Source organism: Amblyomma maculatum, chromosome 1 (assembly GCF_055883805.1).
Source record: "Amblyomma maculatum isolate TAMU_Amacu chromosome 1, ASM5588380v1, whole genome shotgun sequence".
NCBI lineage: Eukaryota > Metazoa > Arthropoda > Arachnida > Ixodida > Ixodidae > Amblyomma > Amblyomma maculatum.
Genome location: NC_139344.1, coordinates 152,514,687 through 152,532,510, shown reverse-complemented (window position 1 = coordinate 152,532,510; position 17,824 = coordinate 152,514,687). Strand labels below are relative to the sequence as shown.

At 47.7% G+C, this 17,824-nt stretch overlaps 1 protein-coding gene across 14 annotated transcripts in view; it reads left to right on the top strand.

Annotated features, from left to right (window-relative positions):
- Positions 1 to 17,824, top strand: part of LOC146204634 (inactive dipeptidyl peptidase 10-like) — a 272,165-nt gene that overhangs the window by 202,257 nt on the left and 52,084 nt on the right. For 6 of the 14 annotated variants that reach the window (XM_084589325.1, XM_084589324.1, XM_084589317.1 and 3 more), the window contains exons 2-4: positions 5,095 to 5,209; positions 7,741 to 7,827; positions 11,659 to 11,757. In XM_084589325.1, the coding sequence (XP_084445451.1) occupies positions 5,095 to 5,209; positions 7,741 to 7,827; positions 11,659 to 11,757 (301 nt within the window). The remainder of the gene's footprint in view (positions 1 to 5,094; positions 5,210 to 7,740; positions 7,828 to 11,658; positions 11,758 to 17,824) is intronic. The other 8 variants (XM_084589331.1, XM_084589329.1, XM_084589320.1 and 5 more) reach the window with 3 other exon arrangements.

Sequence of the window (17,824 nt, the reverse complement as noted above, 5' to 3'; positions counted from 1 at the left end):
CCTAGTCCGCCCCATTCAAACCGGACTCGCGTTCCTAGCGGGAATTGACCAGAGGCTTGCGTCCCCAGGGCGGGGATAACATTCCTTGTCCGTCCTTCCCATCGAGCCGCGTTAAAAGCGACGCCAGTGACGCGAGCGCGCGCGCTGAGAGATTGCACGAGCGGCGCTTCCCGGCAATTTTGCGGCTCGATTCGCGGCTCGCGTCTTTTCCGCGGCGGGTGTGCGGAAAGACAGCAGCGTCCCGCGCTTGTGCCTAGTTTGCCGTGCTGCCGCGTCCCTAAATTGATTTTCCCGGCCAGATATCCCCGCGGGTCTCCCGGAGCCCAGACCGCTATTTTCCTAGAGCCGTCATTGCCTTTCCCCCGCGTACAGCCCCTTTCGCAGCTCCGTCCTCGTGCCCACACTCGCGCGAGCGGCGGTTTCCACCCTCCCCCACCCCGTTTGGCGCCGTGAAGTGCAGCGGCTGCTCCTGCGGTGGTCCTTTCTTTTCTTCGCGAAGCTCATGCAGACGGCCCTGCGCTTGAGCCGCGTATAAAGTGCCCGTCGGCGTCTCCTCACCGCCCTGCGGCCGCCAGGGAGGCCCCACACTCCCCATCCTGGCTTTCTGTGCACTGGGCTGCCTTTTCATTTCCGTCCACCGTGGTTCGGACTCCCCCCCCCCCCCCCCCCCCCCCTACCACCACCACCACCCTTCCAAACACCATGGTCTGCGCGTCGCCCCAGCACGTCGCCGTCCAGTCGGCGACCGCATTGTGCGCCTTCGCAGCAGTGCGGCGCCAGGAACGCCGAGAACGCTATTTCGGGAAGCGAAAAAAAAAAAAAAAAGGATAAAAGGAAAGCGTCCAGAAGAAAAAGAGGCCGCTACAGCGCGCCGTTGAGTTCACAGGGCCAACCGCGGTCGCCCGAGTGCTGTCACTCTGCGCGTCGCTGCTCGAACTCCGCAGAGCGTGTCAGCAGGGCCGCTGTGCGGTCGGTCGGTGACAGCACCTCTGAAGGCTGCCGCAGAGTACTGAACGCGCAGACCCATTTGCGCCGGCCGTCGCGGCAAGAGAGGCGTTGAAATGCGCTGCTACTTGTGTCCTGGCGCAGAAACTGAGACCGCTGCTTCTGTTCGTGGTCGGTGGGCAACTCGGCCGTGCTCGGTCGACTGAACTCGCCTTACTTCTAATGTTCGGACTCGAGAGGAAAGTAGTCTGAAGTACTTAACGTCGGCGCATAATAGCCGCCCACCTACCTGCAGCACAAAGGCTTTGAAAGACGGCAAAAAGAGAAGGGGAGAGCGAGACGCGATCTATCGCTTTTACAGAATGTGAGTAACGAAGAGAATTACGGAATTATCAACATAATTAGAACATTTGCGAATGCGTCATGTGGCGATCGAAACTCGTCGACGTTAATTAGCCTCTAATATAGCATGTTTACTGTTATGCTTCATGTGAAAGGCATCTAGATCGGCGTCCTTCCACAGGACCAAGCCTATGGATTCCGAAAACAGCAGAACTCTGGTTGTCCGCAAGCTTTTTTTTTTTTTTCGGAGATTTACTTCGTTAATTTCTGTAAAACAAGATATGTCACCACTGTAGTGAAGAATTGGCGGCTGAGTTTCCTCAACGGAAACGAAGTCGTGCCCATGTTTACCAGCGCGGTGGCTTCTGACCAGTTCCGTCGCGTCGCGCTACATTCCGAATAGGTTTGGTTTAACGAATGGGGTTTAATGTCCAATGAAGGCCACGAGAGACGCCATAGTGGAGGGCTCCGGAAATTTATATCACCTGAGGTTATGTAACTAGCACTGACATCGTACAGCACACGGGCGTCTTGCTTTTCGTCTCCATCGAAAAGCGGCCGCCACGGCCGGGATTCGATCCCGCGTGCTTGGCTTCAGGTCGATTGCCTCAGCTATACTGAGCCACCGCGCCAGGGCTGTACTGTTAATAGACTGACATGTATTGAGTGCCAGCAACTTTGTGCAGCCGATGTGGTACGCAAACAGTTCAAATGCGACAGCCCGCGAGTCGTTCGTTATCACGCCTTAGTTAAGAACAGGAAAGCATACGTTCGAAAAACTGCGGAGATAAGGTAAAAGGGATCTTGCGAAAGAGGGAGCCGTACTCGGCGTTTTCGCCCAGAATTCCAGCTTGAAAGAACAACACCTGCAAAAAAACAATGTTACCAAAACTCCTTACCTTCAGTTCTCGACGCCCTATTGTCTTCTTCCTTTTGGTGAGGGGCTTTATTATTATTTTTTTTTTTCTGATCGTTGGAATTTCAAGCAAATGAGGGCTTCGTGGTATGTTATCTATTCCGTCATCTCTAACGTACGTACCGCATTTTGTCGTCTCGCTAATTCTGGCAATTTGTATTCCAGTGCTTGGCCTTTTAGAAGTTTGAACGCCAAAATATTCTTCGTCGTTTTCATTTCCTCTTTGACCCAGTTTTTGATGGGTCTAAAAGCAAACACGATACGTGCCTTCTTCAGCGAACAAGGCTGAAATGCTGCTACCACAGGTTTATTTTGCTTTCTTCTTGCAGGTAATTCATTAACTGATGATGTAGAGCTGAAATTAAACACTGTTTACTTACGCTTTACTTTGCGTCTCGCGGCGACGTTTGTCCAACTTGAACGCTCTCACCTCCACGTTTCCATCATAATCGAGAAACGACATAACGTTGTCATAACGCTCTGTGTGGAATGTGGTGTGATTATTTTTAAACATTAGTCCTCTATGCCTCTGAGCTGAGCTGCACTGTGTGGGCTAGAGGCCCTCCGTTTTAGTAATATGCGGATTGATAACGTTCACCAAGCGTTCGTCGTTGCACTATAGTGTAGTGCGCATGTGGTTTTGAATTCTCCCCGCCTTTGAACCCGCGACCTACTCATATTTCTTAACCCCTAGCCGCCCTAGCCTAGCACAACGTACGATCAGGCTTCCACGCGATTTTTGGCTGCGATGGCGAAAAGCCGAGAGCATATAAATCTCAGGAGGACTTTCTGCGGCTTTTTAATGCTTTTATAATTGCTTCTCGTGTCATGCCGCACTGCACCGGAAAACTGTCGTTGCCTGCAGGCAAAACTTCACAGCGGTTCAGCTGCTCAGCTAAAAATTAGAGAGCACTGCAGAATCAGCAGTGGAGAAATGCGAAAGCCTGTGCTTTCCTGCTGCACACGGTACATCGCGCGCCGCCCTTTGACGAACACAACCAGCTTTCCACTGAACGTATGAAAGTTCACCGGCGTTCTATAATTGGTTTACTGGAAATGAAAGGCCTATCACTCGCAGAATCCCGCTGCTATCATCCTCACGGTAGGCAAGGAGAATTGCGATGTGCTCTTCGCGATCCCGGGCGTGGCGCAGTTGGTTAAAGCGCTCGACTGGGGATCCGAAGGATTATACAACAGTGAGAAGGAAAAGTTTTTAGGCTGTTTAATGGGAAACATTTCTTGAAGTGTTGATAATAATACCTGATATAACCTTTTTCTTGCAGAATTTTTGCAGCGCATTTTAGTAAATGACTTCAAAGTAGACCTTTGAGTGAGAACTTGTAAACCGTAATAAACTTGCATGGTAAAGCTTATTGATATCACGCTTTGGCTTTTCCAGCACACGTGGAAGCTTGGTTTGGTTTGTGGGGTGTAATATCTCAAAGCGACTCAGGCTATGAGAGACGCCGTAGTGGAAGGCTCCGGAAATTTCGACCACCTTGGGTTCTTTAACGTGCACTGAGATAAGCATAGAAGCGGCCCGGAGGTCTAAATTCACGTGACAGAGCTTGGTAATTATGCCTATTCCGCAGTAATTTGGACACCACCACGTGACATGAATATTTCCCGATTTCAACGGGTGCTGACGCGCATCGGTAACGCCATGTGGAGCAACGCACTTGCAATAACCTCTTTAGCGTCCTCGCACCTCCAGTCAGTTTGTGATTGATCATCATACCAACGACGAGCTCAGTATGTCGCCTGCGCTCACTTTTTGCCACATGCCGCGGAAAGGTATTACAATGGAAACATGGGCGGACTCCCTCTCGCTGGAGTTAGGCTGTAGACGCGCCGCTCCGCTCCAGTTGTGCGGCGGCCGGTCGCGTCTGCTCCCTTCCACGGCTTCCCCCTCCCGCGCTGCTCTCGCCGATCGTGCCGTGGCAATCTGCCAGAATGTTTCGCCAGCGTCCAAAGGCCGTTAGACACGCTACGAGGACCGACTAAAGGATTCATCGCTGTCGTGCTTGTCTTTCTGCTTTTCGTGTTCCGGCCACTACATGAGGCCGGCGGCCGCTGACAGTGACGAAGTGTGCACGCGAGTCTGTCACGAGAACTGCGCGCATTTATCGGAGAAAAGGGTAGATGGGGAGGGAGACAGTGTGCCCGCGGTCGGCTGTGGTCGGTTGCGGGAGGATGCATCGGCGGACTTCGGTTTCCCGCCGCAGGCCCACTGACTGCCGCGGCGTCTAATGCGGGGCACTGCGCACTGCACCGCAGCTTCCCTCTCCCCCTCCACCTCCTCTGGCTCTGCTCCCGTTCCACGAAACGAGACACAAGGCGTAGTGTTTGCTCGGGTCGGGAAAATTAAGGCGCCAGTGATTTATCTCTTCGCTAGCAGATTCAGACAGGCCTGAGAAGCCCAGCAATGTCTCCTTTCCTTATCTTTTTATTTCTTTCTTATTCAATGTCTTCTGCGAACTGCCACCCAGCGTCACTGGAGCTGAAGTACGAAACAATAAACTATGCACTTGAGGAACACGCGCAATTTAACCTTTCAGAAGGCGCTTGTGGGCGTCACAGCAACGAAGAACTGTCGGCGTGCGTTGAACGGATTAGCACCCTTGGCCTGGCACGGTGTAAGAAAAGTCTCTGTTAGAGGCAAGCCTAAAGTCGCCGCAGAAAAAAAAAACATAAATATTATAGAGATAATGCGTGAATTGCACTCAATGTTGTGTTCTCGGCGTTAATTAAACGCCCGTGGAAATTTCCATTGAGTTGAGAACTGCCGCGCAATCTTGTGCGTACCAGGGGCAGGCGCCGTCCGCCTGAACACGTGCGACCGCGAAGTGGAACCCTGCAGCGCTGACGTGTCGTGTGGTCTTTCTGCGCAGGAGCTGGTGTCCTCGGCACCGGACAGCCGCAACTGGCGAGGCATCGGCATCGCGCTTCTGGTCATCGCGGGGGTCTGCGCCCTCATCGTCACCGCCGTTATTCTGCTCACTCCCGGTGACGGACTCCTTTCTCACTCGCTCGCCCACTTGCTTTCGATTTCTGTCGACGAAATCGTCGCAGTTGCTTTAAATACAGAATTTTTTTTTTATCAAGGAAATGCCTGACTGGTAGAGCAAGGGGAATCAAGAGGCAGTATGGCTGACGAGAACAGTGACGCGCGAATATCAGAAGCTGACCGAGCAATCTATAGACAGTTTTCACGTGCTCGCTGCCATATTCCCGCTTTAGTACCGCACGAGACAGCGAGAGTAGGGAGAAAGAGCACGTCGCACGACAACCTGACCAGAATTGACAAGGCGGGCGTTGTCCTGCTAACTGTGTGTAGTCTGTCGCTGTTCGCGCCTGTTCGCCTGCTAGGAGCAGCAGCATTATTCGTCTCCCTCGCTCCAGCTCTAGCGTCTGTTACTTTTTTTGTTGTACCATAATTTGTTCCGTGTTTCGCTTTTCGTGCTCACATCGCCAATTCATTCTCATCAGGCAGTCCAGTATTTTGAAACGTTTATTATGATAAGCTAGTTCAAAACAAAGGAGTCGCGAACTGTGTAGTACTGAACGAGCTGGTTACGGCACATAATTTGCAAGTCTGCCCTGAATTACCGCAAATTCTTTCATATATGTAGTCGCGACAAAAAGGCGAGCGCTCGCGTTTACATGAAGGCGATAAACAGTGACAAAATGTACCATACGCTAGGAGGGTAGCCTAATGTCAGTTACAATCAGAGTGCATCATATTGTCAGTGCGCTGCCGCCGCATTTTCGTGATCATATATATACATGGTGCACCATCTAAGATGAGCCAAGGTTTGTTTAAAAATCCTGACTGGGCTTCCCAAGTGAAATCTAGCGAATGTTCCTAGGATTAGTGTGAAGTACCTATTGGTATCTTTTTTTTATTCCGCCTACTTGAATGATTGGTCAACCTTAATTAGTAAAACAATAAAGTTTAAAAATACCATGTGAAAACGCCCTCTGTGCGCCTGAATGTGCTACTTAAGGAGGTATACTATATGTCTCGCTGCATACGCAGTTTTTTTTTTTTTTAACCTACACATTTTTTTTTCTTCCGATAACAGTGAAAGATAACTCGGTGCGGTTTGCACAAATGGCTTGTATGGCAGAGAGTAGATTATGCACCTAGCTTGTGCGTAATTAAAACATATTTAGTTAAAGAAAATGAACTAATCAACTTTCTGTTTTTTAATGTTTTAGCATTAGGGAATATTATCGTGTTACGAATTGGGAAGGCTATCAGCGTTGAGTGTGAGCTCCATTTTTTTAAATTTGTAAGTTGGCATTTCAGTTCTACAAAGTGAACGCGAGAAATGTGCTATTGAATGCGCGCTGAGTCGGCTTGCCCGTGTTGCACACTGACAAAGTGGCGTCGCTGAATCGTGTCAACATCTTCACGTCATAAAACACACAAACTGCGTCTGTACATACAGCGAAAATTTCTAACGACGCTGTTTTGTCGGTGTGCAACGTGTAAAAGCCAACGTTAAAAGCTCTGCAAAGGTTTTTTTTTTTTTTTTTTTTTAATGTTCGACATTTGGAATCACGATGCCGATTCAGTTAATTCAGAAAACAGTCATCGCGCGCCCCTCGTTGACGGCGATCAATTTCGCAATATAATCGTGCGCGGTAAAAATAAAACGAAAATTTTTATTGGTTAATTTAGTCGCTTCGTCATCGACCTTCATGATCTACATAATGCCAGCCTAGACGAGTTAACCCTCCTGCATAGACAGCACCAGGCTAATCTCTCATGGTCTATAAAAGAAAAATCTCCTAGACTCTATATACGAACAGGCGCGTCTCTTATAGCCAGAGTCGCTTTAGGACGTTAAACCCCATAAACTTAACTAAGCTGAACTATATGTAGGAACAAGTGGGTGTTGGGGTGGCCGAAAAGGTAACCGAGGCTCGCCTGTCGAACTCGAAACGTATTTTAGGTGTAGGCAAACCAATACTTTCGTCAAAGCATTTCTGCCGCAAGCAGCCGGCTCGTTGCACCGAACGAGTACGCCTTAAATACGTCGTTGTCTCGCTATGACCATTCGCACCAAACAAATTGAACGGGCAGCTACAGTCGGATACAACAGACAAAAAACGCGACAGATGCCCCTCGACGGAGGCCATTTGCAGCCAGTGGCGTCGACTGATTCTCGCGAATAATTCCCTCGGGCCTGCTGGCGTGGCAACGCATGGGTGCGACAGATGAAAGTGGGCTCACCTTTGCTCAGTCGGATTAACCACGGCGGCATGAAAATCGGTCGACGCCACTGGCTGAACGGCCTCCTGTGAGGTGCATTTGCCGCTTTTTTTTTTTTTCTTGAGCTGCATCCGAATATGGTGTACCCAGATTTCACGCTTATTTGTGCGTGCGAATAGAGGTGTAAAAATAGCGTCTCGTGTTTTAAACATTTTCACGCTCTGCATTGTGTCTGCCATTCATAGGAAGCGACGAGGGATTATGCAGCGACACTCATACGCTTCGGCACCCTGCTTTGCCGTTCTTTTTCTTGCAGGGTCCACTGGGAACGCCCTGTCCACAGGGCTACGTAAGGCCTTAACAGTGAGAGGTGGGCCTAATGTGGCCTTTGCAGGGCTGGAAGGTATCGCTTATGTCGGCACCAACGCCGTTTTCCGTCTTATTTCTAGAATTTAACGCTGTGTCGCAGGGTGTGTGGTGTGAGTGCGTCGCCGCATTTTTTTACACATAAACCAGAAGCAAAGCAACAGCACAGAGGGTACAAAGTGGTATCAACGGTTATCAACGCTCTTTCGCCGAGGTCCATAACGCTTTCGTAGAGGCCCGTTGGCGTCGCAATGAGGCCAGTGGAGCAAATGCAGCGATGAGCGAAAGCAATCGTTCCGAATATCCTTTGCTCGCTGTTTACTGCAAACATTGTCATTGCAGCTTCTTTATATGCCACGCGCATTATCGACGCTTCCCTGTAGTTCTTTTTCACTCTCAGATCTGGCGGGCGGCAGGAGGCTCCAGTGAGACAATCCACCCGTCATATTGTTGCGAGGCTCGAAATTAGAAGCTCAAACAAGGGACTGCTTTGAAGAGTCTGCACAAAGGGAGATGGGGCCGCGCATCTCGCTTCTTTAATAGGTGTGCCGAAGGGCGCTGACAGAAGTCCCCTCCACCGCTCCTTTGTGCGGGGGTCATTATCGATTTTGCCGGACAACAGGATTTTCTCGCTCGTATGGACGCGACGTGATGCGACCGCCATGTTGCTGCACACCATGGTTGCCGTATAGGCACGCCGCGGAATCGGCCTGCAATGAATAGGGTCCAGAGGCGCTATATTTGTTTACAAGGTCACTTTGCTACGCACCTTATATGTTAGTAAACGGCGTGTACATATATGACCGAGGTTAAACAGTGTCTTAGTCGTCTTTAACCAACGTATTTTGATGAAAATAATTCATTACTTTAGGCTAACTATCTAACAAATGTAGTAAAAAAATGAGAGGCGCGTTATGAGATACATACAAGCGAAGCCAGCAGCCACATGACACCAAGGAAAGCATAGGGGATTTGCGTGTGCGTGCGTGTGTGTGCGTGTGCGTGCGTGCGTGCGTGCGTGCGTGTGTGTGTGTGTGTGTGTGTGTGTGTGTGTGTGTGTGTGTGTGTGTGTGTGTGTGTGTGTGTGTGTGTGTGTGTGTGTGTGTGTGTGTGTGTGTGTGTGTGTGTGTGTGTGTGTGTGTGTGTGTGTGTGTGTGTGTGTGTGTGTGTGTGTGTGTGTGTGTGTGTGTGTGTGTGTTAATCTCTATGATTACATTATTATTGCACACTGAGCAACAAAAAAAAAACATTAGTTTTTCTTGACATCAGTGGCTGCTGGCTTTTTTAGTTTGTGAGTTCCGGGTAGCAGACTTTAGTAAGCTCGAACAGACGTTCCGCGTGTGTGAGACCAATGTAGCATGATTACCTAGGGAACGTCACTGTTGTTGCTTTAACTTTTTCATGGTCGGTGTTTTTCCAGCAATCCTGAACATTTCCTCATTTGTGTGCGATCTTGGTTGGGCGCGTAGGGCGGTCTTAAGTTATAAGCCCCTACTAGCAGAAATGAATGCCTGAAAACGAATGTTCGCACATATTTAACATACTTCGTTCGTCTGAATGCTACTAACATGTCGATGCACAGGTGTCAAAGTGCTCGCACGCACCCTATAATATACGTATTTTGGCCAGGTCTCGTACACAGCAGGCATATTGAGGGAGTGCTTAGGAGTATCAAAATCAGCGTAAAATCTCCAGTTTAGTCGCTTAACACGTCGTTATCTTAATTAAGAGCTAATTGGATGTATCGCTTAGTTACAATGACAGCTATAATTATTGTCTCGATATTTGTGCATTCGTACGTGTTCGAGGTGAAGACAGTGAAGGTTTGTTAAGGAGTTTTGCCGTAGGTTTGACATAAACGAGTGAAGTCATGTTTAATGTCCGGTGCAGCTTAGTACCCGTTATATTCGCTGTGTATTTAGTCGTTGTTTGAGTGTTTCAAGCAAATAAATCAATCAGCGTGGGCACACATGGATGACAAAAATACGTAGTTAGGCAGGCCATCACCAGTACTCTAAGTTGCTGTTACATTCTTGAAACATGTAGAATTTCGCTCTTTTATATTTCAGCTCATGAGTCCGTATTGTAGGGCATTGCAGTATGTGAGTGTAGATCAGGACCGTGGATACGATTAATGCTTTTTTTTTTTCGACTGAGTATGAACCTGTAACAAGTTAATGATATTAAGAATTAGCTGCAAATGAGAAATTAGAAATTCTGTTAGAAAAATCAACCCCTCTGAGCTTTCACGAACACTGTCTTCCTGCTATTCGGTCACAGCTAGTTCGCGGTTGCGTGACCTGCTGTCTGCCGCTTGAAGATGTAAATTTTGCTAGGTTTGTTACCAGCTTTGATGAACTAGCCGTCGTAAAAGCGCACCGCGCCTGGAATAACCTTCGTTTAATTAAGCTTTCATGTTCGTATCAACAGGCTCAAATGGCCAATTAGTGCTGTGAATGTGCATGTTGGCAGAAGTAATTCCAACTGTTGTTGTTTAGTTATGACCGCCGTTTGTCATCGAACCCTTTAACTGCTCAGCTATGCCGTTAGTGTAAATTTCCGCCGCCAGCCACAACAGCGCATGAGCTGATAGTCCACAATTGTTACCCAAGTGCACCCTGTCCTGGCCCGTCCCCGGTACAATCTACCCATGCACTCTTGATGACTGCCCGTGGCAGCGTGCGATGGCGGTATACGGTAATGCTCGCTGAACTCACTAGAATATCGATGATAACGCAAATATTCGTTCTTTATTTTTGGATATCACTAGCCAGACTCTGGCGGAATTATTCAATTGTGCCTTAACTGACCTTCTTGCTTACTTAAGAAAGACCCTTACACTACAGCACGCGCCACCCCGACATAACGGAATGCGCGAAGAGAATGTCATTACGCAGGTCATTCTGCTTCTACTTAAGGCTGAATGAAAAGAAACGCGCGATGCGTGGAGCAAAATAGCGTTCTTGTAAGCTGAACTAAGAAGCTTCACAGTTACCTATAAAATTAGGACTTGTCTTGCATCTTGCAGAGAAATTGAACGAGCAGCCACAAAAGTCGAACTATCATCGTAAGCGCGAACTTCCGTAATAAAACGATTTCAGCTAGTTTCCAAAAGAAAAGCGGAGGAAAAATACAGCCAAGCAGCTCGGTCGTTTTATTACCTCTGCTCATTCTACACTGTCCCATCATGCAGCGGTCAAAATATTGTCTTAAAAATGTTTTTTGTTTATTCGCGTACTGTTAATTCGGCATGTATGCGGTGTGAATGCATTACGCTGATCCATAAAACATTAAATCTCAACTTAGTGCCAGCTGTTCAAGTGTTGCAGTTGTGACAGAAAGAACGGTAACGCCGCAGACTTCCAGTTGCATTTACTACTTCCCCACTTTTAAAGCTGCCTCGACGGCTGCAGCCACGCTATGAACAAAAAAGAAGAAGTCACAATCTCATAGCAATGTATGTGTTCATTTAAAGCACATTTATTAATTCGTCTCTAATAAGCTGTTTAATGTATAACAATAACAATTTCTTGAGCTGAACGTGTTCTTTAAGAAAGAAGGTGTATCTGTAGGGTGTTTTAGTATTCTGTGATCAGCATTACTATTGGCACTGCTGGTCTGCTGAAGCCGATGCTTTGAACAGTGAAAGCACTGTCGCCTTCTGAAATGTAGCCGCTGGATTGCCAAAGTGCATATGCTGTACCGAACATAGCGTCAGCAAGCACCGTTAGGAATGCACCAACTGGCAACAAATTAGTTTTCTGAGCGGCCGTGAGGTTCACCTGCAGAGTCGGGGGGGCTTGCGGCGGGCGAGTAACCGCTGTCGCCTGCGTGCAGTCGTCGTGAGTGTCATTGGTGTTTCTTTCAGGAGACAAGGGACCCCGCGTGAAGCAAGCCAGGATATCGCTCGAAGAGGTGCTCCACGGCACGTTCAACCCGCGCAAATTCAATGGCTCCTGGGTCTCGGGTGAGTCGCGGCCGCTGTTCCTTGCTCTCCGAGCGGCGCACAAACGGTTCCACATGCCCCGCGCTCTCCGAGGGCCGACGCACGGCGAGCAGATTGCCCGTACGTGACGCGCCCGAGCAGCAGCACCTCCGCTACTTGCGCGCTCTCGGCGAGTGCAGGAGGAACGGCGGCTCGGCTGTTACGCGAAGAGGCATTGCACTGTTCGCTGCTGTGCCTATGTAACCGTGCGGCAGCTGGGCCTGCCTTGATACGGGTCGTGTCCTTTGTCTTATTTTAATGTGAAAGCATTACTTCGCTATGTTCACAGATTTCTGTCCGCAGAACGTGTCCGCCAAATGAATGTCTGCAGCAGTTGTGAGTAATTGAGAAGTGGTAGAGGTTAATGAGTGGTGGAAATCGATAGAGGGTGACGTAATGGTGTGTCCGAAAAGATAATTAGGCCTATAAGTAATTAGGTAATTAGAATAACTGGTTCACAGTAAAGGAAAGGCGCAGTATCTGTCACACTTGTTCTGTGGACACCTGAACCGCGCCGTAAGGGAAGGGAGGAAGGTGGGAGTGAAAGCGGAAAAACAGAAAGGGGTGCCGTAGTGGTTGTGACGTCAAGGATGTGACGTCACGAAACCGGAAGTAGAGCCGAAAAAGGGCACAGGAAGAGATTGGCACGCAATTTGAAAGTACCAAAGACTAAATATGGGTAAACAAGTGAATTAATATGGCCTAGAGAATGTGGCGTCACGCAACAGAAGTAGAGCCGAAAAAGGGAATGGGGAGGGATTGGCGCGCAATTTGAAAGTACAAAAGACTAAAATGGGTAAACAGAAGTGAATTAAGCAACTAGAACCAACCAGAAGCAGCCAACAGCAGGATCCGCGCTTTCGCATTACTCCAATGCAGATTCTGCAGTGCTCTTTAATTTTTTTGTTTTGCTCAGCAATGTTTCCTCGGTCCTGAATAGCCGTTACCAATCAGATGTCAATTATTAATGAGTGAATAAAAGTTAACTCTATTTTTGTACTGCGGAACTTTTGTGAGAAACTGCTTCACATTTTTGTTTTTGTCCGCATGGATGTGTGAAGGTTGATTCCAATGAATGACTATTTCCCTGTTGCAAATTCACTCTCCAGTGGAGGATTCCCCTGAAAAGACTGAACTGGTCAATCAAGCTCTCTTTAGTATGTCCAGGAATGAACCTCAAGACTGTAAATACAGCTGCAGGGAGAGAAAGAAAAAGAAACTTATGGCGGGGAGGGGGAGAGGGTGCATAATAGATACTGCGATTCGATACATAAACATGGCTGCAAAGTAACAGCGCTCGATGCCAAATATTATGGGCATGTTAAAAGGGCAAATAACACAGGGCAATACGCGCAATGTAGCATTCTTCGGATATTTTTTTGACTAAGTAAAAAGAAGGAGTAAGACAGGTGTTGGGGGTGCCATAAAACAAATTTGTGCAACAACTACGGTGCAACTAAATGAATTAGTTTGCGAACATTGTGTTACCTGACTAGCTCCACCAGTTATGTAAACGTAAGAGTCTAAGCGCGAGGCAAGAGCCAGCTATTCATACAAGCACCGTATGAAATTTCCCGGTAGAAGCAGATATTATCTAAAACATAAATGCGGAATAGAAGGCAACAAACAAGTAATCGAGGTTTAATCTGTCGTACAGATTAGGCGATTAGGCGGAAAGGTCGTAGATCAGCGGCTCGCCGGTTTAATCTATGCGGATGACATCGTACAGTTACCAGATAGCCAGGAAGATCTGTAAACTCTGGTTAGGTCTTATGGAGATGAAGGGATGCACTGTAGGGGTTCAGTTTCAGCGCATTCAAGTCAGGTCCGATGACGTTTAGTTATTTTGAACCTATCAGGCGCTTAAAGTGCAATGCTATAAAATTAGCTAGGTTTTAAATCCGCTTAACCGATGACGACGTCCGAAAGCACTGTTTGGCATGGTTTTGCTGGTAGTTCAGCATTGATAGACTAACAAAGAGTTCAGCAAATTGTTTAGCGTATTTCATTGGTTTATTTTTTGTGAAAGAATGGCGCAGTATCTGTCTCTCTTCTCGGCGAATACCTACATAAGCCAGATTTTTGCTTAGCCTGAAGGTCGTACTATTGCTTTTGCAGCTAATAATGGATTGACTGAGCTCTTTCCGTTTCAAATTCTCACCTTTGCTTTGACGTGTACATAAGTGCGGGCATGCATGAGCAGGCGTTAATCTTCAGTGCAGGACATGTTGACCCGTTCGAACAATTTTGCGATCGTTCGCATTGTGATTATACTCGTGGACTGAAAAAAAAGCGGAGAAGGGGGGGGGGGGGGGGGGGGGGGGGCTGAAGAGTACCATACGTGCCTTCTTTACAGTATCGTCTACGGCGTAGCCTGTGTATGGCTGCAAGCTCAGCAAGCTTTTTACTTTTCACAAAAACTGTGCTTTTGTCTGCGTTGCCTTCGAAGACGCCGGAACCGACAAATTCGCGAGGGTGTGAAATTTAAACTGATTGGCTGAACTTTTTTATTTAAAAGGAAAGGCTCGGCTTGTTAAAAGTCATTACCCAAATCTGGATACATAGCGAGAAGTCAGAAGACGAAACATTTGCAACGTTGCAACTCCGGTACAGAAATACAAGAAATAGAGGAGCCCGCGAATAGCACTCTTTCGAAACCGAGTCGAATACCAATAGTCTTGCCTCGACGGCGAATCGAACACGAATGGTGCTGTTAAAAGCCTCATCGCGTACAAATCGAACAACCGCGCGATTATTCGCTACTTGTGCAAATACTCGTATAAAAGGCATATCCGCTCGAAACATCGCAGCGCACTTGTCGCATTGTTGTAACTCACGGAGTTGAAGCAGCTGTCGAAGACGCAGCACTGAAGTCCTCACGCAGCGCGAACCTCAGCACATAAATTCAGTGACCTTCATGTCCTGATTGTCGGAAAATCGTATTTTGCCGCTGAGGAGGACGGTGAGAAAACTGGCGCCGCTTCTCAGCTGCTGACTGAGACAAGAGCTGTGAACCATTTCCTCCTAAATCGGGCCCGAAGGCTGTGCTTTTGGAACTGTCTAAATGCTGCAGCGTCGCCCAGGCTTGGGAACCAAAAAAATATTCAAGCATCACGAACGCCGCCACAAGAATACACCGCGCGCATTGTGGCGATGTGCTGTGCAATCTCGGAGTGGGCCCCATTTTTGAAGCGGCCGCCGAAGAGAGCTACGGCCGGAATTTAACTACGTGTCAGTTATTCGAAAACTGTTTGAGAACTAGAGATCCTATATCGTTTCGAACAGTGTTGAATATAAATATTGGATTCGGTGAGCGAATCGAATAGGAAAATATTTGTTTCCACGTTTGAAAATTGTGAATATTCGCACACTTCCCTACAAGAAATGCTTCCGAGGGAAGGTCTGATGCTATTGACGTTGAATTCGTTTTAATGTGGTTGCTTCTCGAGTGCAAATAATTGCGCTGTTTGCTAATAAAGAGCTACACAAACTGGATACCGGAAAATGCGCAGTGTTAGGGATACCTCACATTCACGAATCACGAATATCTTGAAGCTCACGCAATGAATACAGTCTCATAAATTGCAATGGGGCGAAAATAATTTCCGTTTCGACGCTGTAACAAGCGCTGCTCCGGAAGGTAAAGGCGTGCGTAAGTTTGTAGAATGAAATAGGTACGTATAGGGAGCATGCACTGCCTAGGTGGCGCTGCAATTGCTCCGCAGCACGCCTCAAAAGTGCTGCTGTTAGCCGCTTGGTTCGTTATAAACGACCGAACATATCCGTCACTATTATAGATACGCGTTTGACAGATACCGCGTTTGCCAAGGCGTTCTCGATGCAGCCCACTTATCTGACACACGCCATGAAAACCTTCGACAGAGCGTGCGATCCCTGTGAGCTCATGCAGGTGGCGTGTAAACGCCTTACCAATGCGCCTCAAGAATATTTGCTCTTCTCGCTAGGATATGTGTTACGGCGCAGCGATCGACACAGCAAAGTGCATTACAGGCTGCCTATAAGTAACAGTTTTCTTGCATCCTTCTAATGCGCACGTTTGTGTAAGCATCTTTCGATCCCCCCCCCTCCCCCTCCTTTTTTTTTCTCTCTCTCTTTCTGATTTCGACTATTCTCGTATTTAGGAATTTTGACTGCGTTTTCATATCAGCCCCTCAAATGCATTTGAATAGAAGTATAGTGCCTTGATTTGGTGTGGCCATCGCTTGTATACGAGGTAATTTATCCCTCTATTTTAGAAAGCCGATCTTTAGCGGTAGACAAAGCCCCCTGTATCCGTCTTTCTATTGTCCACTATGGACTGTGTAAGCAATAAGGCGGTCGCGTGCAGGCTCAAGAGAAAAAAAACCTTGCAAGGCCAGTAAGCAGTGCCCCTCTTCTTCATGCGCACGCAATATTTCCATGGAATCCGCCAAGAACGGCGGATTGGTTTACGGGGTTTAACGTCCCAGAGCGGCTCAAGCTATGAGAGACGCCCGCGAAAAATGTTGCACATGCAAAAGTCGTTAAAGGTGTGCTTCTAAGGATGAAAGCTTTTGGTTTACTTGAGTGGGTAATTTACTCCTGGGAAAGGACAAACATGAAACCTAGAGTATTATGCCCCAACAGTACGATGTCTTGAGAAATCTGCACTGTGCTACGAAGGAAATCAACTAAACATCTATTTCCACTGAGATGTAGAACATTTATCAACATGAAAAGTACAGAACCGACTGCAAACACCTGTTTCGTGAGATTGCAAGCAGGTGCTCCGTCTTGTTTTCCATAGATGTAGCCTCGCATTAATAATTGTGCAGTGCCTCCAGGATAGGCGACTACTCGGCGCTTGCTTGATCTCCGCTATGTCGCCCTCCTCCAGAATAAGGAGCGCTTATTTGCGAGGTGCGCACCATTTAGTTGATGGCTGTAACTTCGTGTGCTACCCGAAGTGGATTTTGTTTCCGGCTTGCTTCTCGGCGCACTGGAGGATGTCTGTGGCTCTTTTTTTTTTTTCTGGCTCTGGCCGTGGTGCTCTCCACAGGTGTAACCAATTTCTAAAAAGGCTGTTTTTTTTTTTTTTTTTGCTTTTGTTTTAAAGCGTCTTATTCTGTTCTTTGGGCTCGTTTTCAACTGATGTACAAGAATTATCGACCCACGTCAGATAGAAGTGTGGGAAGGTGTCTCGTCTCGTAAGGGCAGACTGGCGGATTTCAGACACATTTTCGAATACTTACACACATTGCAACATTGCTCGAAAAATTGCTTCCTGGCCTTGTGGACTCACCAGGATTGTTTCGGAGCAAATTAGGGGTAGGGTCTGAAATGGTGGAAGGTATAGGGCTGCACTTTATTTTTGATTTGTTGTGTGTGTGTGTGTGGGGGGGGGGGGGGGGGGTGCGTGTGTGCGTGTGTGTGTGTGTTCCAATATAAGCGAACTTTTTGACACTTCAAGCTGAACGACTGTTGATGCTCTTGTCTCGTAATTTAGTGACATAGAGTCAATACCCGCAGCTTGTCTTAAGTGGGAGTTGTGAGAATGCGTTACAAAACTTTACGCGTTAATTTTGCTGGTAAAAAAAAATAAAAAACAATACTTCGAATGCAACGAGCTGCAGGCGTTTAACTGCCAACTTCTGGAAGAAAATGCTAAACATAAAAGGAGCTGAAAGCTGGAAGATAGTTTTCCTGTTCAGGAAAACAAAGTGTCTGTGCTTCAGCGCACATCTGGCCCGGCCGCGCAGCATTTATCAGCGCGTGCAAGTGTGATGCGAGGCGCGCCCAAGCCATGATAACGCAAGGCCTGCCAAAAAATGCACTGGCCTTGCGAGACTGGGCTATAGCGTCAGAGGTAAGCTGTCGTCGAGGACGCATTGAAAACAGGGGAAAAATTCAACATATCTGGAGCTTGTTCAGTTTTCTATTCTTTCTAGCAGATGGTGTCAGCAGCACGTGTATACGTTAGACATGCGAGTTCATGTAGCATACGCATTTTTGTTTTGCAAGCGTTGCACCCCTTCCTGCAGTGTGTTTCTTTCTTTCTTTCTTTCTTTCT